Source organism: Serpula lacrymans (assembly GCF_000218685.1).
Source record: "Serpula lacrymans var. lacrymans S7.9 unplaced genomic scaffold SERLAscaffold_3, whole genome shotgun sequence".
NCBI lineage: Eukaryota > Fungi > Basidiomycota > Agaricomycetes > Boletales > Serpulaceae > Serpula > Serpula lacrymans.
Window position 1 is genome coordinate 2,765,073 of NW_006763292.1, and position 19,707 is coordinate 2,784,779.

The 19,707-nt window shown below is 45.7% G+C and overlaps 9 protein-coding genes across 9 annotated transcripts; 7 read left to right on the forward strand and 2 right to left on the reverse strand.

The window, feature by feature from the left end:
- Positions 1 to 1,036: 1,036 nt before the first annotated feature.
- On the forward strand, positions 1,037 to 1,798 carry SERLADRAFT_335978 (uncharacterized protein; the record flags this gene model as incomplete). Its single annotated transcript, XM_007314916.1, has 1 exon — positions 1,037 to 1,798. A coding segment is annotated over one exon (762 nt), but the record flags the coding sequence as incomplete, so codon positions are not given.
- A 778-nt stretch (positions 1,799 to 2,576) lies between these two features.
- SERLADRAFT_434679 (uncharacterized protein) lies at positions 2,577 to 3,680 on the forward strand (the record flags this gene model as incomplete). The annotated part of the gene is made up of 2 exons (XM_007314917.1): positions 2,577 to 2,707; positions 2,771 to 3,680. 2 exons carry the CDS (start codon positions 2,577 to 2,579, stop codon positions 3,678 to 3,680), a joined length of 1,041 nt encoding a protein of 346 aa, XP_007314979.1.
- A 524-nt stretch (positions 3,681 to 4,204) lies between these two features.
- SERLADRAFT_406196 (uncharacterized protein) lies at positions 4,205 to 5,878 on the reverse strand (the record flags this gene model as incomplete). The annotated part of the gene is made up of 5 exons (XM_007314918.1): positions 4,205 to 4,688; positions 4,760 to 5,193; positions 5,250 to 5,391; positions 5,456 to 5,625; positions 5,729 to 5,878. The coding sequence occupies 5 exons, from the start codon at positions 5,876 to 5,878 to the stop codon at positions 4,205 to 4,207; spliced, it is 1,380 nt and encodes a 459-aa protein (XP_007314980.1).
- A 354-nt stretch (positions 5,879 to 6,232) lies between these two features.
- Positions 6,233 to 7,798, reverse strand: SERLADRAFT_459578 (uncharacterized protein; the record flags this gene model as incomplete). Its single annotated transcript, XM_007314919.1, has 5 exons — positions 6,233 to 6,899; positions 6,983 to 7,154; positions 7,221 to 7,301; positions 7,465 to 7,665; positions 7,721 to 7,798. 4 exons carry the CDS (start codon positions 7,498 to 7,500, stop codon positions 6,412 to 6,414), a joined length of 777 nt encoding a protein of 258 aa, XP_007314981.1.
- Positions 7,799 to 8,388: 590 nt separating this feature from the next.
- On the forward strand, positions 8,389 to 10,633 carry SERLADRAFT_406198 (uncharacterized protein; the record flags this gene model as incomplete). The annotated part of the gene is made up of 16 exons (XM_007314920.1): positions 8,389 to 8,439; positions 8,498 to 8,507; positions 8,572 to 8,591; positions 8,659 to 8,691; positions 8,844 to 8,862; positions 8,912 to 8,937; positions 8,993 to 9,023; positions 9,170 to 9,246; positions 9,304 to 9,358; positions 9,408 to 9,461; positions 9,570 to 9,671; positions 9,729 to 9,769; positions 9,830 to 9,855; positions 10,172 to 10,235; positions 10,462 to 10,492; positions 10,548 to 10,633. 16 exons carry the CDS (start codon positions 8,389 to 8,391, stop codon positions 10,631 to 10,633), a joined length of 726 nt encoding a protein of 241 aa, XP_007314982.1.
- Positions 10,634 to 12,739: 2,106 nt separating this feature from the next.
- On the forward strand, positions 12,740 to 13,626 carry SERLADRAFT_459585 (uncharacterized protein; the record flags this gene model as incomplete). The annotated part of the gene is made up of 6 exons (XM_007314921.1): positions 12,740 to 13,039; positions 13,109 to 13,118; positions 13,179 to 13,198; positions 13,265 to 13,297; positions 13,370 to 13,466; positions 13,520 to 13,626. The coding sequence occupies 6 exons, from the start codon at positions 12,989 to 12,991 to the stop codon at positions 13,609 to 13,611; spliced, it is 303 nt and encodes a 100-aa protein (XP_007314983.1).
- Positions 13,627 to 13,942: 316 nt separating this feature from the next.
- SERLADRAFT_366481 (uncharacterized protein) lies at positions 13,943 to 14,411 on the forward strand (the record flags this gene model as incomplete). Its single annotated transcript, XM_007314922.1, has 4 exons — positions 13,943 to 13,970; positions 14,024 to 14,125; positions 14,173 to 14,283; positions 14,344 to 14,411. The coding sequence occupies 4 exons, from the start codon at positions 13,943 to 13,945 to the stop codon at positions 14,409 to 14,411; spliced, it is 309 nt and encodes a 102-aa protein (XP_007314984.1).
- Positions 14,412 to 14,669: 258 nt separating this feature from the next.
- On the forward strand, positions 14,670 to 15,186 carry SERLADRAFT_380903 (uncharacterized protein; the record flags this gene model as incomplete). Its single annotated transcript, XM_007314923.1, has 2 exons — positions 14,670 to 14,765; positions 14,817 to 15,186. 2 exons carry the CDS (start codon positions 14,749 to 14,751, stop codon positions 15,013 to 15,015), a joined length of 216 nt encoding a protein of 71 aa, XP_007314985.1.
- Positions 15,187 to 15,450: 264 nt separating this feature from the next.
- Positions 15,451 to 19,531, forward strand: SERLADRAFT_434683 (uncharacterized protein; the record flags this gene model as incomplete). The annotated part of the gene is made up of 21 exons (XM_007314924.1): positions 15,451 to 15,777; positions 15,837 to 16,061; positions 16,117 to 16,156; positions 16,206 to 16,229; positions 16,280 to 16,305; positions 16,359 to 16,508; positions 16,563 to 16,827; positions 16,890 to 17,315; positions 17,367 to 17,418; positions 17,472 to 17,610; positions 17,670 to 17,697; positions 17,770 to 17,843; positions 17,898 to 17,916; positions 17,975 to 18,016; positions 18,071 to 18,129; positions 18,175 to 18,231; positions 18,291 to 18,824; positions 18,875 to 18,998; positions 19,058 to 19,184; positions 19,237 to 19,320; positions 19,378 to 19,531. 21 exons carry the CDS (start codon positions 15,451 to 15,453, stop codon positions 19,529 to 19,531), a joined length of 2,976 nt encoding a protein of 991 aa, XP_007314986.1.
- Positions 19,532 to 19,707: the final 176 nt, after the last annotated feature.

The following is a 19,707-nucleotide window of genomic DNA, read 5'->3' on the forward strand; positions in this document are numbered from 1 at the left end:
AAAACGTACACAATGGTTTACACGATTGTCATCTCAGGACTTTGTGCATGAACTTCTCTCGTTGCTTCATACTTCAGAAAGAATCAGGAGTACTCTCTAGGACACCCCGGTCAGTCTCATCCGAGATCTAATCCAGACGTTTTGATAACAAGTTCACAAAACTTCGACGACTCTAACCATCGCACACATCCCTTCATGTGAAGACCAGCAAATACTATTACGCACGTGCACAGTACAACAAACTCGATTCCAAAAGGTGTGGGACAGGGACAGGGCAGTAAGTAACCCGCGTGAGCTCTGGAGGATAGATACCGTGACGAATATGATTTTGGAGACAATGGGAGACAGTAGAAAATGGGTGTCGTAATATTACGATTTCAGGGATAATCTGTCGAGGAAACTGTTGAGCTTCATCCGGCGGAGGCGCCTTATTATTTCCCTCACCAATACTACTACAACTTCAACTAGCCTACGAGGAAGTAACCCTACCGTGACAGTTTCCCATCACTCTCGTCGCTGAAGTTGGCGGCTATATCTTATCGTATAACATAACCCGGGTCCGGTCAGTTCGTCGCAACACAAGAACCAAAAATGAATGACCCCAAGTGTTGGTCCAATGGTCAAAGATTCCCTCGCTGTATGTATGTATGATTACTGGAATATCAACGATGTGCTGACTCACAATAATGAACTCTACGAAGGATACCCACATATGGCATGAGATCGCCAGTTCCGGCACAACCGCATTATTAGACGCTCGAGCTTAGATTCGACAAGGTCGGGATCACACAGCAAATACTAAACCATTTTTGACCTAGGTAATCTAGATCTGGGTCAAGCAGTGCAAAGGCGAAGTACTCCATGTTTCGACAGGCCCGTATTTTACGCAAATATGTGATATGCTTACCTCCGTAAATACCTCACTGCTACCTCAAGTCGTCAGCTATATAATGCACCCTGAAAGATTTAACATGATCACAGTCACCTTCAAGTTTACGCCTCAGCTTTGGCCAACATGTTTACAGATGCACCTTCGCCGTTTGATCATCCCAAAGCAGATATCATATTACGTTCTTCAGACTACGTCTATTTTCGCGTCTTCAGACTATTCCTTTCGCTTGCATCACCTTTCTTCGAAGCGATGTTTGAGCTTCCGCAGCCGTCAGTGCATGACAGTGGGGACGAGATCAAGGATGGGCTGGTAGTTATTCCAGTAACCGAGGATAGCAGGACGTTGGATCATCTCCTCAGATTCTGCTACCCATCAACTTTGGCTGAGGATCCGAACTTGGAAGATTTGACAGACGTGGTACAGGTCTCGGAAGCCGCGAGAAAATATTCCTTGGAGTTGATTGAGAAGAAAGTGGGGAACGCTCTGGGTAATCAAGCTATTCTGGAGAAGGAGCCATTTCGTGCTTTTGCCGTTGCTTGTGGCTCGAGGATGGAAGACGAAACAAGGACGGCCGCGCGGTACACGTTGCGTCATCCACTCATGCCCCCGAAGGTGAAGGAGCTTGAGCTGATTACAGCCGTAGACCTTCGTCAACTCCTGCACTACCATGCGAAATGTGCAGACGCAGTGCAGACGTTAACTTCATTATCGTGGATGGAATATCACTATAGGGCTACGGGGGATAGATGGCTGACAGACGTTTATCACTATGGCGAACACTGCGATTGCCCACGCACCAACAAGTATCGCTTCAAAGATAACTCCACGCCTCCAGACTGGTGGGCAGAGTATATGGACGCTACTTGGATTGCTCTGCGGGATAGACCATCTGGCACAACAGTTCTAAACGGTTTGGATGAAGCGGTCAAGAAGGCAAGGTCGAGATGCTCGCGTTGTGGGTATAGAGTTTTGGAACATATGACGGAGTTTACTAGGGTTTTCGCAGATGCAGTTGAGAACTTGACAACGGAGGTGGGCCATCATATTCGTAAACTGAGCCACAGAGACTGACTACTTTCATTCGCAGATCCACCTAGACATAACAGGTATGACTGTCGCGATTGGGTGACAAAGAACCCAGAGCTGGGTAGGTGGACACGAGACACATTGTGGTGTATAGCAGATCGAATATACGTGGTATATTGACATCTGGTTTCTCGTCAACGTTTGTAGCGCAGAGCGTTAGCTTGATGACTGAGTAGGGAACATACCTCTAGATTACCTGAAACTTTTAATATCGTCAAGCAAGTCCTGACACAGGGTTATCCATACACTTAGACTGAGAAACCTCATTGTAGGGTCAAAACGCATGTATGGGATAACAGTTTGTAAGATAACTGGTCATGAGGTGAATCGAGTGATTGTTTTCAAATATGACGACACAGCCAGCGTGCGCAGGACAATTTTCGAGGACGACAGGTACTTATCACAGAGCTCGTGTTGTTGAGGTCAATCTGCGCGGACGATGAGCCACTTCCAAGTTATTCGCAAGACTCGCAACTAGCCGATTTCATGCCGCGGCTAGACGCGATAAGATAAGATAAGATATATAGGGAGGAGATAAGACCCATATGACTTGCGGTTGCCATCATCATCATGTTCCACTCAACCAACATCCACCAACATGGATCCATCGACAGCGACATTCCCCGTCCTCCCGCCCGAGCTTGAGCGCGATATATTCGAGCTCGCAGCCTACACGAACCGTCCGTCTGCGCTATGTCTCGTGTGTGTCGCTAAGAGGGCACAAATCTGGTCCGTGTGCATTTACGCGCTACTACTCTTTGTTGCAAGTATATTGATATACCGTGTTTCCAGGCTTGAACCTATCATATACTCCACCATCATTATCGACTCAGGATCAATGTCCACTCTCCTCTTGCGCACACTTTCTCCCTCACATGATGACGAAAAGAAAGGGCAAGCGAGTCATTCCCGTGCACGGACCATTGCTTCCCGCATCAACACCCTAGTTCTTCCACGTTCTACGCCTCTAGCTGTCGCAGAGCAGCTTGTCCCGCTCTGCACAAATCTCCAGACGCTTGCTTGCTGGGTGTCACCGACGGACGGTTCCGCAATGAAGCTGGAGCACGTATTAAGAGACCGCGAGAGGGAGGCTGACAAGACGGTCCGGATAACGGGCTCAAAGATGAAAACGCTCACCCACGCTTCTATCAACCTCACCACCTTCCTGGGCTCACCCCCCAACTCGCCCTCCGGCTTGTCTTCCACTTCGCTGCCGTTCCTTTCTCACCTCACCCACCTCGACATCGTGAATCACTGGGCGATGTGGACACTCCCCATCAGCACCGCCTCTTATGCCGAGCACGAGCAAGGCCCACACCCTCTCCTTTCCCTCCCCTGTCTCACGCATGTTGCATTCCGGTACTGGGCGCGCGGGAGCGTCGGTGCGGTGCTGGAACGGTGTAAAGCGCTGCGAGTGATCGTGCTACGGGTTGAGAATGTTGTGTGGGGACTTGCGAAGGAGAGACTTAGGAAGGAAGGCGTGCGATGGGTAGGTAGTGGGTGGGAGAGCGTGGAGGAGTGTGATGCGTTGGCCGAAGATCGAATGCAGGGAGGGGGGAGCAGGAATAAGGAGAGCATTCGCGTCGTCGTGATGCACCATAGGTCTGATTTGGACGAGTGGGAGAGGGTACAGAGAGGTGAAGAGGGGATGTGGGAGAGGGCGGAGAGGGCCTTGAGAATGAAGACATTGGCAGGGCAATGATATGATAGTTAAGCTTGTCCGGAAAAATGGGTCTGATGTGCGATACTGGGACCTTGATTCGCATTGACATTTTATGTTGTAAACTATGTGTCCATCATCTACGTTGCACGGGGTGGAATTGTATCAGTATCATATTCCAATACAAATGGGCTCTTTGGGTATCACCTGACAGATTTTATTCTTCAAACTTCAAGCTCACGAGCTTGCGAATCGAAAAGCTCAGGCTCCAAGTCACATAGATCAGTCCCCCTAACCTTGGGTCGAGTAGATATTGACTTCAGAGAGACAGGGATCTACAACGGAACAGTTATGGTTGCGCAATAATCAATGAAACCATCGCATTATCGAAATTGAGTCTAATTTTGTGATCACGCACACCGATTGGCAGAGGGATGTTGTACACAAACTTACACAACTTATTTCGATTTCTGTTACTACCTCCTATCTATAAACGCTACAAGATCTAACTTCTGAGCCTACATTGTAACAATCAACTAGAGGCTACTCACTGCCGCTCATCATCGTCAATCATCCCACTGGACCAATACAACCTCTTCTCTCCAGCTCTCGGTACATTTCCCCCCACCCGACTCAGCATCTCCAATGCAACAATCATTCTCGCAAGAGAAAACCATACAAGTACCCCATTCCATCGCTCTCTTCTCGGGCGACCCGCTCGCACGAAGTGCAGCCTCGACAGCTTTCCTGCGCTCCTCGTCTGACTCCAACCCAGCTTTTTTCCGTCTGCCACCAGTTTCTTTCCCTGCGTCTTTACTAGCCGATCGTAGGACGTTGATGAGGTTGGGCATCAGTTGACACTCAAAGACCCTAGGTGAGTTGCAGATAGGACAGCGTGGAACAGATGCGGGCGTATACGTCCGTTTCTGGACAGGGACGACTTTGAAGTCGGGCTTGGTGACGGGAAGGGGAGGTGCAGGCGGTGCGGGAAATAGCTTGTCGAATAATTTGTCGGACGAGAAGGGGAGTGGGACACCTTTGAGCTCGTATCTGTTCGTGATACGATATTAGCTGTCCATTCCCATCGGACTATTCGGGAAATGGAGGAAACATGGCCTTACCGAATACACTGCTCCCCTTCGTATCCCACTCTCTTGGTGAAGCGATCAAACACGCTATCTATCTCCAAAGAATTTTCGTATCCTTCTAAACTCCAACCTCCATCTTTACTGCTTTTCTTCATCTCGTCATCGTCCAAGGGATCTTGAATTTGCACACCAGGTGGGAGCTTGGCCTTTGGGGGTGGAGGGACGTATTCTGAAGTGGTCGAGAGATACAAGGGAGGGTAGGAGGGAGCAGAGATCCAAGGTGAGGAGGAGAGACCTGTTGATGCGAGCGCCGTTATGAGAGATTCTTCAGAAGAGTCGCTTTCGGCGTCACTTTCCTCGACACTCTCTTCCGGTGGTGGGGGTGAGGGATCGCGAGGAGGAGGAGGAGATTGCCCGAAGATCTGGGTGCCTAAACCAAAGGGGCTCGCCGCGGCAGAGTTTTGCAGCTGTAGCCGACCTGTCTTTATGAGCGTGTGCATTTGAACGAACGATGTCTACTCACGGAAAATGGGTTTACTTTGGCAGTTTTCTGCTGTGATGTTGCAGATTGCGATATTGGTTCCTTTTGCTTCTTCTTTGCCAATTTCTTTTCTAATTTCTTCGCATAGGCTTCGTTACGCCTGATTCCGCGCCAAGCGCGTATGCTACGTAGTATGAGATTATCATGATGAGATCAGCACTGACAGTAGTTTTCCGCGGGAGACATACCTCCCGTCCTTCTTCTGACACGAACTACGTGCGCAGCCCCAGACATACAGCGCCCTGTCCATAGGGCTATCTTCGAACGGACACCAGAGCTGGACAAGCAGCTCCATCGTCTCTGCACAATTCGCACATTGAGAAGAGGAAAGAGAGGGTTCACGCGCTGGAAGGAAAGCCTGGTAGGTGGAACATACAAACGACAAGTACGAAAGAAAATAATAGATAGAATTCACTAGTAAGTAATGTGTAGTAGAAGTACATTGCGGGGACGTATCGTACAGGAGTGCCTCCTATGCGTGAGACTGCTGCATCTGCGAGGTCAGACTGGGTATCGATAGGCCCGTCTGGGATTCCCAGCAGCACTGCCGTCTCTACCTCTGAACCTAGCTCATCCTCTGAATCAGACCAATCGTCCTCTACGGGGGCCATGGATCAACAGGACCTAAAGATTGCGAGCAAAATGTTAGAGAATACTCAAAAATCGCGAAGAGAATGGTGAGAATCAGAAAAGCATGAATGGTAAAAATATAAAAGATTTCAGTCATGAGATATCACTACAAGGAAACCTTGCAGCGATAAGATCAGACTCGTCATCTAAAGAATTCATCTCGAAAAGAAACACTGAAATACGATCATTACCTTGAAACTCGTTGAAGATGTTGGAGATGGTATCCGATGGTAAAGTCCACTAGACTCTGTACGATGACTGAGCTAAGACCAAGAAAAATTTGTGTGTTTTTCTTTTCGCTTTCGCTTTCCGATTGCAAGTCCGTTCTCCACGGCACTGCTCTGCCGGTCCAATGCGAGACCTGCTGCCAGTACGAAGCAAAGAAGTACTACATGAGTATGCATGAGTAGTGGTAATGAAAATATGGGCCTCGATTTTCAGTCAGGGTATAGTAAATAATATCTCTATAACGCAAGGAAAAGGCAATGCGTCCGACTATAATAAACCTATAGAATCATTTGCTCTCATCATCCTTACTGTCTATTACTTCCTTCAGATCTTCTTTGGCCACTCGCACAACTTCCTTAGCTTCCTCTTTGATTTCCCGACTTCGCCCAAGTGCATCGCCCAGTTTTAGCCCAGTAACCTCCTGCACCTTATCCACAACACCCTGAACACCTTTCCCAAATGACTCCTGTCCAGTAGCCACACCTTCCTTCGCCCGCTCCCAACCCATCCGACTGTGGGCTACCCCAATACGTCGCTTCTCTCCGAATTTCGGTATATATCTGTCTTCGAGTTCTTCCGCGTAGTCACCGACATTCGAGGCGGTCTTGGGGAGGAAATGAACGAATGCAGCGATGAATAGTGTGGGTGGAAGTATGATGCGTGTAGGCAGGGAACGAGAGCGAGCGAGGATAGACCCTGTAAGCGTAGATATTCCCATGTAGAGAAGACCGGGGGTTACAGGTTCGGTGGGATCGCGGAAGGACTTTATGCGAGCTGTGCAGGTAGAAATGCAACAGTGAAAATGTAAATATGAGATAGCTTTTCGATTAGGCTGGGCTGGATTAGACTATACTCACACTCAACAGCCTCCTCTACGCCAATCCATCTCGACACAACCCCTTGGACCTGTGTATGTGCGCCCTGGTAGGCTTTCTTGACTTCTCTCCGGACTTCCCCGATCCGGGTCTCGAGTATAGATGGCGTGTCAAGGAGGACAAGTTCTGGTGTGGGAGCAGCGTATATTGGCAGCTAAATCAACGCAAAAAATGTACGCGTGGATATTATAAAAGTGGCGATGGAAAGCGGATTGCGCACCCTTTCCTGCTCGACCCCGTTTTCGTGCAGAACAGCACCAACTGCACTGACAGCGGCAACAGCGAAGGCTGTCCTTCGTGGCTGTAAGTCGTTCCAAACGGTTTTCGTGTTCATTTGATGAAAAATTACACGAGTTTACAAGGTTGAAGAATAGCACCCAATACCACGATATAGACAGGTCCAGTGAAGGTTTATACAGGGCTGGTTAGACATGGCTACTGGTAGATAAAAGGGGTAAACATACCGTCCGCAATGACCGCACAGCACTCGTGCGGAACATGATGTGTTTCTCGGCCAAAGTCCTAGCTTAGAGTGGTATAAGCGTGTGCCAGTCGATCCAGTCACAAATGAGCTTGAAAGTGGAAAGCCTCCAAGAGAAAGTGCGTGTGGGAATAATAGCCAGCGTGGGAATATTAAGAGTGCAAATTAAGTGACAACTTGGACCTTGACCGTGGTTAGCGTCGAAACGCGTTGCGACGTGTGGACTGCTGTTCCCTACTTTTTACAGAGCGGTGATCAACTCTGCAGCGAAGTTACAGTTACTTGAAAAGTCGAGGTAAGCACAACAATCCACCATCATAATCGGTATCGAAGAGCGAGCGTTAAATGGTAATAGGGATGCATGTTGCGATCGAGACCATGCCAAAGCTCGTTGTCATCACTCTGTGGAAAATATCCTAGACGCTCCCAATGTTTCAGAATGATACGGTCTTGTGTATGTAACCTCATCAATGATCAAATCATGACGTCCGCCACTGGATGAATTCATCTCTTCGTGGGCACTTGCTATTCAGTTCCACATATCCACACATGTCATGCTGTATCCTTGGATTCTGTAAGAGGTACTGTGGCGTTACAGTATAGTAACATCAGACTGTGAAACAAGTCGGACAATGAAATCAGGTATCCCATGCGAACTACGTTGCTCATTGTATATGCACTTATGTTTTGTAGGCTGGAGGATGTGATTTATCGTCGATGGTCGCAGTTTCGTGATTCTGCTCACCGCGGCTCAACTGGGCGCATAACGCGCACTAAGATGCGACTTCTCCGGTTACGTTCCGAATCATCTAGTTCAATAAGATTATATATATATAAGCGCGCCAGTGGTAAGTTCGCAACTTCCACAGGCCTCACAAACTAACCTACCGCAAATTCGAAGAAAGTGATGTCATCTGTAAATGTTTTTGAGTTTGCTTCTCGTGTACAAGGAGACAAGGTATGTAAAATGAAATAGGTGGCATGTCAACTGACCTATATCTATAATCTTTTCTCAGTATACTAATAGTGAGTCCCGGTGGTGGATATTGCTTCACCTTCACTTGTGATTTACTTACTATACAAATCACAGTCGCGTTTGTTGCTGTCATCGTCAGTGTTCTCCCGGTGTCTCATTTTGCCTTTTGCCGTTGTCTGCTGATAAATGCTATATTGGTAGATCATTAATTATATTTACACAATTGCTGAGGAGGTACTTCTATGAAATCTGAAGCATATAGATTTACAGCTCAACAGTTGTTTACTTCTGGCTGGCTAATATCATAGTATGATCTCGTTTGGAAATCAAGGTGGAACATGATCAAGGTTGTTTTTCTCATTTCTCGATATACTCCCTTTATACAGATGCTTCTAACTATGATCCGTGCGTCTGAAGATCCTATATTGAAGTAATTTGCTAACCGTGCCTTCAGGATATAATGCAACTCAGGACTATCATGTATGTACTTTATGACCCTTTTGTGCTCGATCAAATGATTTGCTTCGTTCTGTAGTTGTGCGTGTATCTGGGCTGGGCAGTTACTGGTAAGTTTTAAGATTCTTGTACTTCGGATCCCGATCTGATCACTTGCTTTCTGTAGCTTTTGGAGTTTTTGGAGTTTCTGCCGCTGAGTGTAGTGTTTGTTCAACTATATGACTATTTAATGGAACTGATTCATGGCGCATTATAGTGATTCTTATACTACGAACTTACGCTGTCTGGGGTCCAAGTAGAACATTTTTGCTGGGTTTCTCCACATTCGTTACGGTTCGCAAGAGAAGTATATCTGTGTGTGTTCAACATATTAACTTGAGGTATCATAAGGTCATCACAGCAGCTGCTGTCTACACTACGGTTCGATATTTGCGGAGTATTCAATGTCAGTTTTCATATCTCTTTAAATCTAATCATATTAAGTATCTATCTAGGTATCTCCCTTCCTGTGCCTGGCATTATAGCTTGCCTCACTTTGGAGGAGAACAGTGATATCGAAGGCATCGATTTCCTACTCATACTTCTTTTAGAAACAGGCAAGCTCTGAGTATCATGTCAATCAATGTCTGTAGCTGACGTGTTCGCAGTCATTGCAGGATTAACTACGTATAAAGGGTTAAGGCACTTCCGTAATGCTACATCCCCGTTGTGGTTTACACTATTTGTGGAAGGTGTTTTGTACTATTTCCTTGTAATGGGTGAGTTGTAATTGGCCTGGCCTAATATTATAATATGTTAATCCGACATAACTATAGCTAGCACAATTTGCTGCGTCATTCTCCTATTCCTGCATCCTGTAAGTCGAATTGACTGTGATCTCACTCGTTGTGTCTGATAACGGGCACTTCCCTGTCAGGTTGAAGTCAGCGCTAGCATTGTCCCGTGTGTTAAACATTTTCATCCTTTCAGGGGCTAGGGTGGCTAAAATTGATTACCGACAGACTTCAAGCTATTTTACACAGTATACTGTCATGCCGTGTGGTCCTTCATTTGCGGGCTGTAGACGCGAGGGTGAAAGAGCCGACAGGTCTATCATTGGATTCTCTGCATGTCGCCGTACCTTCCCATGTTCACAGTGCTCAATTCAGTGAGATGGCAGATCCGAGATCTGCCGCCATAGAGGAATGGGCGATGTCTTAATGGACCCTTATAGACAGTAGTATGTGGCACTACTACTTATACGATCAACTATTGATAGGGTAACTTTGCCTCTAATGGCTATACTGTATCAAATTACCAGGACGGACAATATACACCAGCATGTGAGCGACAGACACAGCTATCATTACTATCATTCAATGGGCTGAAATCGTGTCATCATTCAAGCGAGGACTTATGAAAGGTGCACACTCCTGTTACATGACTACTATATGCTGTGGCTCTAGTTGTAATCGTAACAACAAACCCCCCACGGTATTCTTCAACATTCCATCTTCGAACTTGTGTTACCTAGTGCACATAATCACCTTTCTTAGCTTCGCTCTGTAGTTATGCGTGTCCCTCTGTTGGGCAGTGGCTGGTAAGCTCAGGAATTTTGCTACTCTTAGATTCGTCTGACTGTCGGCTTTTCATAGCTTCGGGAGCCTGTGGCATCATCGCTGCTCAATGTAACATTTATTATCCCATATGGCTGTTGGACAAAGCTGATTTTGGCAATTAATTATTCTCATACTGCACACTTACACTGTTTGGGGCCCCAGGAAATATATATTGTTGGGTTTATGCTCTTTCTCTACGGTTCGCTGAATCCCTATCATTCTGCCCTTTGTCACTAAGAAAATTCTTGTCAAGTCATCTCCTTAGGTCTTATCGCCAGCATAGTTGAGTATACAAAGACTATTTGATGTCAGTTTAAACGTTCCTTCTAAACATTATCATAAGCATCATCATAAGTTCTCACTACCTGAATGACAGTCCTCCCGTGCCTAGCATCATAGCATGTTTACCGATGAAAAGGAGCAGCGAAATCGTAGGTATTTATTTCATACTGATACTGCTTCACGAAACAAGTAAATACGTAGCATGTCTGTGGAATCTTACGGCTGATATGCTCTACAGTGATTGCAGGGTTGATTGCCTATCGAGGCTTGAAGCACTTCCGTCATCTCAGTTCGACACTGGGTTACTGTATTTATGGAGGCTGTCATATACTACTACTTCGTCGTTGGTAAATTTATTCTCTCTTTCTGGTCATGTGGGTGTGATAATCTAATTGTCCTATCATAGTCGGCACGATCACAACCATTTTTTTACTGTTTCAATGTCCTGTAGGTGCAAATCTTCTCTGGTCGACTGTGTATTGAAAGCAATGATTTTGTTCGTAGGAGGATGGCGGTATTTCCCTCATTTCGTACGTTGTTGTCATTGTGTCGAAAGCTGAAATTACTGAAGTTGACCATATCAAGGCTTCCGAGTGTTATTCACAGTGTGCTCCTGTGCCGCCTACTTCTTCACTTGCGTGCTTCAGACGCTAGGGGAAGTGAATTCCACAATTATGCAGCTGGAAACACTGCGTTTTGCCACTGTTCACGCACAAAGCACTTGTTTCAGTGCGATGGGAATGTACGCAGATCCTGCGATGGTGGAGGAATGAACGTGCCCCAATGGATCCCTGCATATGTAAGTACATAGCTCTTCTTCACGACAGCGCCGATTGATGATACAGGTACATTGCCACATCAGCATCAGTGTGCAAGCCTCTTTTTATTCGAATGGATGATTAACTGTGCCATCCAGGCACGAGTTCGCTTTTCTGAAGTCGTCGTTATCAACGTGGGACCTTGTGTCCTGTGTATCAAATGTATAGGGCTTGGAGCCCGCAATACTTATGCTGGTTTATTCCACGTTTGATTGAGCCCCTACATTATTATTCCATTTTGATGTGAGTTGCATTGGTGATCCGCTCTGGTAGGCATATCCTGAATGTAGCCACCCTCTTGTTAGATGGAAATTCGACCCTACGGCAATGTTGAGCTGAAAATACTCAGTATACAGCCGACAGACTCTAAGACTTCAAGCTGTACATACACAGCGCAATCTCGTATCACATGATTCTTGATGAGAGCCTGAGAGGCAAAGACTTGCCAGATGAATGTGATTATATCAACTCGCCAACGTAGCCTTCGCCCTGATTCCCCGACGTGAGAAAGGAAGCCGTGGCACTAGAGTATCAAAGAAGCAGTCCGAGTCGTAGCAGTATTTCAGAAAAGGACAATAATGGACTCGGTTCGGCGGCGAAGCCTGGTGGAGTAGGAACAAGCCGGCACCCAAAGTCCAGCCGAGAGGAAGCTTCAAAGCCAACACCATCATTGTCGACACTGCTCAGACAGCTCTCTGCGATTCGCTCGCACGACGTCCTTCTCCAAATACGCGTTTCAGTCGAGTTAATGCTCTACACTACTACTCAAGCTTAGCCCGTTGTGTACAAGTTTTGATTGAATCCGATGATGGCCGCTGATCTTTAAACTTACTACGATGCAGCTACTTGTCTTTGCCGTCGCTGAGTACTTCCCTCTGATTGAAAGAGGTACAGCACCAATTTTTGGTGATGGAAATGATACTACGCCTATCATAATCGCAGTCCCATGATGGCGATGAAGTTATTTATGAGTGCACAGACAACGCTTCCATTCAATAGTTTGCTTTCTTTGGAAGGTTTGATGAACTGTCCGCTTAAGCCCCTCGTGAGTCGTGTGGGTTCGTGCTTTCTCCCGCGCGCAATCTGCCGTGTTCCTAAAACGTGGTTGCTTTGTTCAATAGAATCTCCATTCAATGTAAGGTACTGCAATGCAAGCGCAGCGCATCGTGGTTTTCGACTGTAAGACTGATCACATCAGTCATCTCCTTCCTTCCAACTTCCTTTACACCTTGTTGCGATGCTATGCAAGTTTCCCCAGTCCGGCAGCGGGTAGATTATGTATATAAGTGCGTTCACACTCGAGTTATTCATGTTCGCATCCACGCCTCGACAAGAAGCCTCCCATAGTAGGCCATTGGGGCAAATTGTGCGTCGGAAATGTCATTCGATGATATTCCCGCCTTTGTTTCTCGTCTTCAAACAAGCAAGGTATGCATCTAGACTTACGTTGTGGGCAAGCTTATTTCGATTTACTTGTTATCTCCTTCGGTTTCGTAGTATGTTATTGGTGAGTATATATATTAGAAAATCATTGTTCGTGTCCAGTTAGTCAACCTATACACCGCAGCTGCTTCCCTAGTCATCCTTGTCAGTGTTTTCTTCCGATGTGACTTCCATTCTAGATGATATATCGGACTAATATCGTGCTATCAGATCATCAATTATATCGACACATTTTCTGAGGAGGTATGTCGCGGTCTTTATGTGGACTTGTGATTTTACCCTTATGGATCCCCTGTATTGGCTATGGTTGTGCAGTACGAACTCATCTGGAAGTCAAAATGGGGCGCCGCCAAGGTGCTCTTCCTCTTCTCTCGCTATATTGCCTTTGCGGAGATGCTTTTAACAATGTGCTGTGCGCTGTTCGCAATTTAAACTTACATATATTCCCTCTTACTCTCTCCACAGTATATAATGACGCCGAGATGCAATACGACGTTGGTATTCCATGTTTCCTTTGCGTTCAACTATTTAACTACTTATTTTTCTCATCCTGGTAGTCTTGTATATCATTTTGTTGGGCAGTGACCGGTGAGTTCTCGATAAGAGTTTTTTTGATTAATTTCTGCTTAATATTCCACAGCTTTAGGTGCTTGTGCTATCAGTATGGCTCAATGTAAACATCAATCAGATAATGTGTGTTGAAGAGTCCTAAAGTTTGACGATCCAGTTATTATCATCCTTCGCACTTATGCCGTCTGGGGTCCAAGCAGAAGGTTCCTATTCGGTTTATCCACCTTCTCTTTGGTTTGCAAATCATCAGGTGTTCTGGCTTCGTTCAAATCGCTAATTATTCCTTATCAGATCATCATAGTAGCTATTGTATCCAGCATGGGTGATTACATAAAGACTATTCGATGTCAGTACTACTGTTTCTCTCCGCTATGATCATATTCACAAATCGATATGAAGATGGAAAACCTCCTGTGCCTGGTATCATAGCGTGCCTCCCGGTACAAGAGAACAATGATATCATGGGAATCGATTTCATACTTGTATATCTCCACGAAACAGGTATTTACTGCATCGTCACCAGAAGTCCCCAGCTGACGTTTTCCAAGTTATAGCAGGGTTGACCACTTATCGAGGTTTGAAACACTTCCGTCATGTGAGGTCACCGTTGTGGATTACGCTGTTCAGGGAGGGCATAATATATTACTTCCTTATTTCCAGTAAGAGATTATCTCTTTGTGTCGTGTGGGTATGTTGATCTTGACTCCCCGGCGATGTAGTCAGTACGATTGTGGCCGTGATTTTACTATTCCGGCTTCCTGTAAGCTGCCAAGCTCTTTGTAGTTGAAATTTCATGTTCTGAACGCAGGTACTTCCCTGTCAGGTGGACCTCGCTACTTGCCTCAACCCGTATGTCCCATGTTTATATGATATTGTAATCAATGCTAAAACGGTTATTTTTGATCACGAATAAAAAGGCTTCAAAGTATCTTGCATAGCGTATTGTCATGTCGCGTTATTCTTCACTTGCGCGCTGCTAATAAAGTCCGAGATAACCCGACGGTCATGCCTATGGAGTCTCTGCAATTTGCCCCGGTTCGACAGTCGCAGACTGTCCATTTCAGCGAGACGGGAATAGCATCTACTAGATCTCTTGTCGAGTTGGAATTGGCTAGTATGGCTTGATGATCCTGGCAAAGAAGTAAGTGCGCGCTTTCCCTTGAATGATTGATATCGACTGAAATAGAGACAGACTTGTTGTGCATAGTGCAACTTCATCAGCTCGCCAAGATGGTCCTGGTTTGATGGCGCATTTCTGGCAGGTCTTCACGACTTTCCGACTTTACCCAATGTATCGGACGAAGAGGAAGTTGACACTCCCGACATTATCCCAAAGCTTCGACTTCACCAGTGTTATTGAGGTTGCTCGAATACCGCCGGCATTTGGCTAGGGCATAGCTGCAACGTGGATGAGCCCCCAAACCCAATTTGTTCAAGAGTGGTCCTCTGTCGCGGCCATTTGACCTGATAGCCTCAGGGAATCCTTATTAGCGCTTGGGGCAGGTACTGCAGATGTCTGGATAGCATGACGAGGGTAAACAATTATGAATAGCTTTCTTCTTGGATGGAAGTAGATATCATAACGAGAAATGACTTTTATAGGTTGTTTAAGTGAGAGCTAGATAGAAAATGAACAGACGTTAGAACTTCTACATCATTGCAATAGGACATGATCGAAACTGGACAAATGGACATTACCAGCAAATACCCTTTTAGGAAAATCGCGAATCAGCCGGCCCTAATTCAGCGCGTAAATTTACTGTCTGAAACCCCTCTACAACGAATAACAGTTAGGGCTCATTCGCACATCCTATATTCCCAATAACATGGCACCTATGATCCACATTAAAACCAACATATCGCAGGATAGAGCGTTAGATATTCAGGCAAAGAGTACAATTGACCTCACACAAGACGACGAACTCGACCTCATCTCCGCCACAACAGCCAGTACACCCACTAGGGTAGCAGACCCGTCGCCTGACTTACTGAAATCAAACGATGATGGCAAGGCAACTATTCGAGCGCGTCGCTCTATGGGCCTCGTATCGTATACCCAGACAAATCATAACAAGCGCGCGAGAGCAATCTCAATATCGGTCATCGAAAACGACGGAGGAAGGAAAAAACAGAAGATGGATAATAAGAAGGCGGTTTGTGCAAAACCTCACTCTCATCGTCTACAGTATTTCACGTTTCTTGGTCTCTTCAGAACACCATCGTCATAATCGCAAAAAGAATCCAACTAGATGCTGCTAGGCGGCGTTGGCTTCACCGGCATAGGGATCTGTTCTTGCCTCTTTTGCCTGCTTCAACATTCTTCGATAATCTGAAAAATGAGATCGAGGAATCTGGGGAAAAGGCATCATATATTCCATTCCATGCTCTCGATGAGCAACCGAAGTTGATACAAGGAGGTACGATGAAGGAATATCAGGTGAGTCCTTTCGTACCATGCATTGATGCATTGATACCGATGAACTCTCCGCAAGCTTCAAGGTCTTGCTTTTCTGGTATATATGCATAACAATGGTGCGAGTGTTTTTTTTGCTTCATTAATTAGTCTATTGATGCAGTACAGGCATGAATTGCATCCTTGGAGATGGTCAGTGATTTGCTCATAATATACGTACTCTCTATTCACGTTTTATCTAGAAATGGGTCTAGGAAAAACGCTGCAGGTGATTATCAAAAATCTTATATGAAAAGCATTAGAGCTAATAAGTAATGCCAGACTCTTTCTCTTTTTGCACATGTGAGGGAAAACACGAAGGGTATTATTGTTTCGCGATTTAGCATATTCGATTTCCTTAATCAATTTATAGGAAAACAAGATCCACATTTGATCATTTGTCCTCTATCCGTGCTTTCATCATGGCAAAATGTGAGTATACGCTACCCTATCTAGTTCAAGAGATTGACTGGAATTGATACCCAGGAAGTGGCACGGTGGCTCCCATCCCTACGGACTCTGCGGTTTCACGGAACTCAGTCGGAGCGCGATCGTTTGAAGAATAGCATGCGAGGAGTCGAGATACCATTTGATCTATGCATCACGACCTACGAGGCATTTGTGGCTGAGGACTCGTGGTTCAAGAGCCGGAGGTGGATGTATTGCGTATTAGACGAAGGACACAGGATCAAGAATTCAGATACGAATCTCGCAAGCAAGGTGCAGGGTATTGGAGCGCTTCATCGACTGAGTGAGTAGTTTTTTCTGACATCGACCATCTCATTAAATTTTAACGTTGTTATATTCTGTCAGTCTTAACCGGCACGCCTGTGCAGAACAACCTCGTTGAGTTGTGGGGTCTTCTTCATTGGTTGTACCCTACGGTATTCACAGCGCCCTCTGAACGCCGGTTTAAAGAGTCCTTTGATCTCTCCCGTGGATCATATTCCATCCCTTTTCTGAAAGCCGCTCAGGAACTTCTAGCAGTAATTATGATTAGAAGGACGAAAGCCAACGTAGACATTAACGTACCTCCACGCGAAGAGCTTACTGTGTTCATCCCAATGACCGAGGCGCAACGATTCTGGACATATAGATTACTCACACGGATGGATACCCTAGATTTAAAACAAATATTCATCTCAAAGCTTGAAGATGGTCCTTTGGATGATGGACGACGCGAAGTTCTGTCTCATATAGCATCCCAAATCAACCGAAGCAGTAGTGGCGAGGCTAACCGTAAGATGACCTTCATATTATTTTGTGGCACATGGCTTATATCATTGGTAGAATGGCGGAAGTTAATGAACCTGCTGATGCAACTGCGAAAAGTCTGCGATCAGTACGTTTAACTTGACCAAGTGGTCTTCCCTCATCGCTGACAATTTTTCAAAGCCCATATCTCTTAAAAGACGCCTCTCCCTCTCCCTACCAGATTGGCGAACATATTGTAGCTTCATCCTCAAAATTAATCGTAATCGACAAGATACTCGCCGATGTTCTGCCGAAAGGCGAGCGTGTCTTGATTTTCACGGTACGTGATTTTTCTAGTGTCAATTCTGAGAAAATTGATTTGAAGCATTCTATCAATAGCAATGGACAAGGCAAGCTAAGAGACTAGGTTTGAAATAATTTATGTTTACTGTTTTTCTTTTTCTTTTTAGCATGCTCGATACTCTGGAAGACTTTCTAGCTTTGCGAGCTATACCATATGCGCGGCTTGATGGTGAAACCAATCGTCCTCGTCGTGCGCTGAACATCAAACTGGTGAGTTGGTCGTTGCTGTGGGAAAGTTTTAGGCACTAATCAAATTTCTTGCAGTTTCAACAAGAAAAGTCTCGTAAGTTGGCCTTGACTCCCACCCCACCGAGCTAATGAAATTATAATAATATCCACAGCTTATCAGGTTTTCCTTATTTCGACTAAAGCTGGGGGCTTGGGTATACCTCCCTTGAACTTGCACTTCTGTACCTTATTAAAATTTATTCCCTTAGGCATCAATTTAACGAAAGCATCGACTGTGATCATGTGCGACTCTGATTGGAATCCCCAAGTAAGTATAGTGCCTGGAGAACTATATATGCTGATTGATTTATAGAATGATCTCCAAGCTATCGCCAGGGCCCACCGCATAGGACAAACCAAAGTTGTCCAAGTACGTCTTTGGTAGAATGTCCTCGAGTTTCATAATGGTTGACCATTGCGACTCATCAGGTTTATAGACTGATTTGCCAGGGAAGTGTTGAAGATCAGATGCTTGATCGTATTCGTCGAAAACTCTTCCTATCGATCAAAATTATGAGCTCTTCCGAAACTTCTAGCAACGAGGACAATACGCAACTTGGCACATCTGAGCTTATGGATATACTCCGAAAAGGTAGTAGCGCTCTATCAAGGTCGGATGAAGCTATGGATCTTGGGCGATTCTTGAGTTCACCTATTGGCGATATTCTGAACGCTTCGCGAACTCGTGAGGGAGCACGAGACGCTAAGATAAAGCAAGAAATAGGATCCGTGAAGCAGGAAGTAGATGAAATGCTCCTCCACGATGCTGAAGAAGAGGAGCGGCGGTTGCTGAGTGGCATTGCTCAGGTCCAGAGTAGATTATTTGAAGGGAAGGTGATTCACCGGACCCAGGATAATTTTCAGATTGCGCAAGAATGGCGAGAGCTACAGAAACGTGCACATATTGATCGCACGGTCATTATTGATGGTATACCAGTCATCGCAGAACATCTTGGCCAAGACGTGAGTGCTGTATTGATGATACATAGTTTCTTCGCTAACAGATGTTGCAGAGTGATCCGTCGGAGGTCACCACCGTAGCGCCCAAACGCCAGAGGAAGAAATATGATTGGGAAGACTGGTGCATTTACTGTCGAGACGGTGGCGAGCTCGTCCTATGTACATCTTGCCCTCGGGGTAAGATCCACTGTTTGCTGGGTCCGAGATGTGTATTGAACTCGAACCTTTTTGTGCAGTATTCCATGCTAAATGCCATGGCGTGAGCCGTCAACAAGTGCAGCGCTCGCTATCTCTGCCATGCAGTCAGCACTCTTGTGCGACTTGCGATCGGAATACGCAGCAGGCTGGTGGGATGTTGTTTAGGTAAGTTTAAAAATGGGGGGAAGTCGTTCCAGTGTTCAACGCTCTGCTTCAGATGTCAAACTTGCCCACAAGCCTTCTGTGAAGACTGTCTCCCCAACGGGGAACTTGATGTTGTTGGGGACGTTCTTCCTGAGTTGTAAGTACCCCAGGATTCCTAAATTGACATTCGTTCCTCATCATCATTCGTGTCTAGTCTGTTGCTTGGCTATGGTGAAACGTCTTCAGCCTATTTCATCCGATGCCATGACTGTCGTGAATATTTCGCGAAGCATCCAAAGATGCGGAAGATGTGGGAGCAGGAGACGAAGGAGACAGCAGCGAAGCTTGCATCCCTCGAAATATCATAGATTCATTGGACAATCAGACGTTCGATGAATTGGTAAAATTGTAGAAGCACGTAATTGTGTATTATTCTGTTGTAGTGTATAGCTCATCTTAGTCAAGTAGTCAGTGTAATCCCCGTCTTGCATTTTGTATATGTTTTCTATATGGCTCAAACCAGTCGATGAGGCTTTGATGTCGA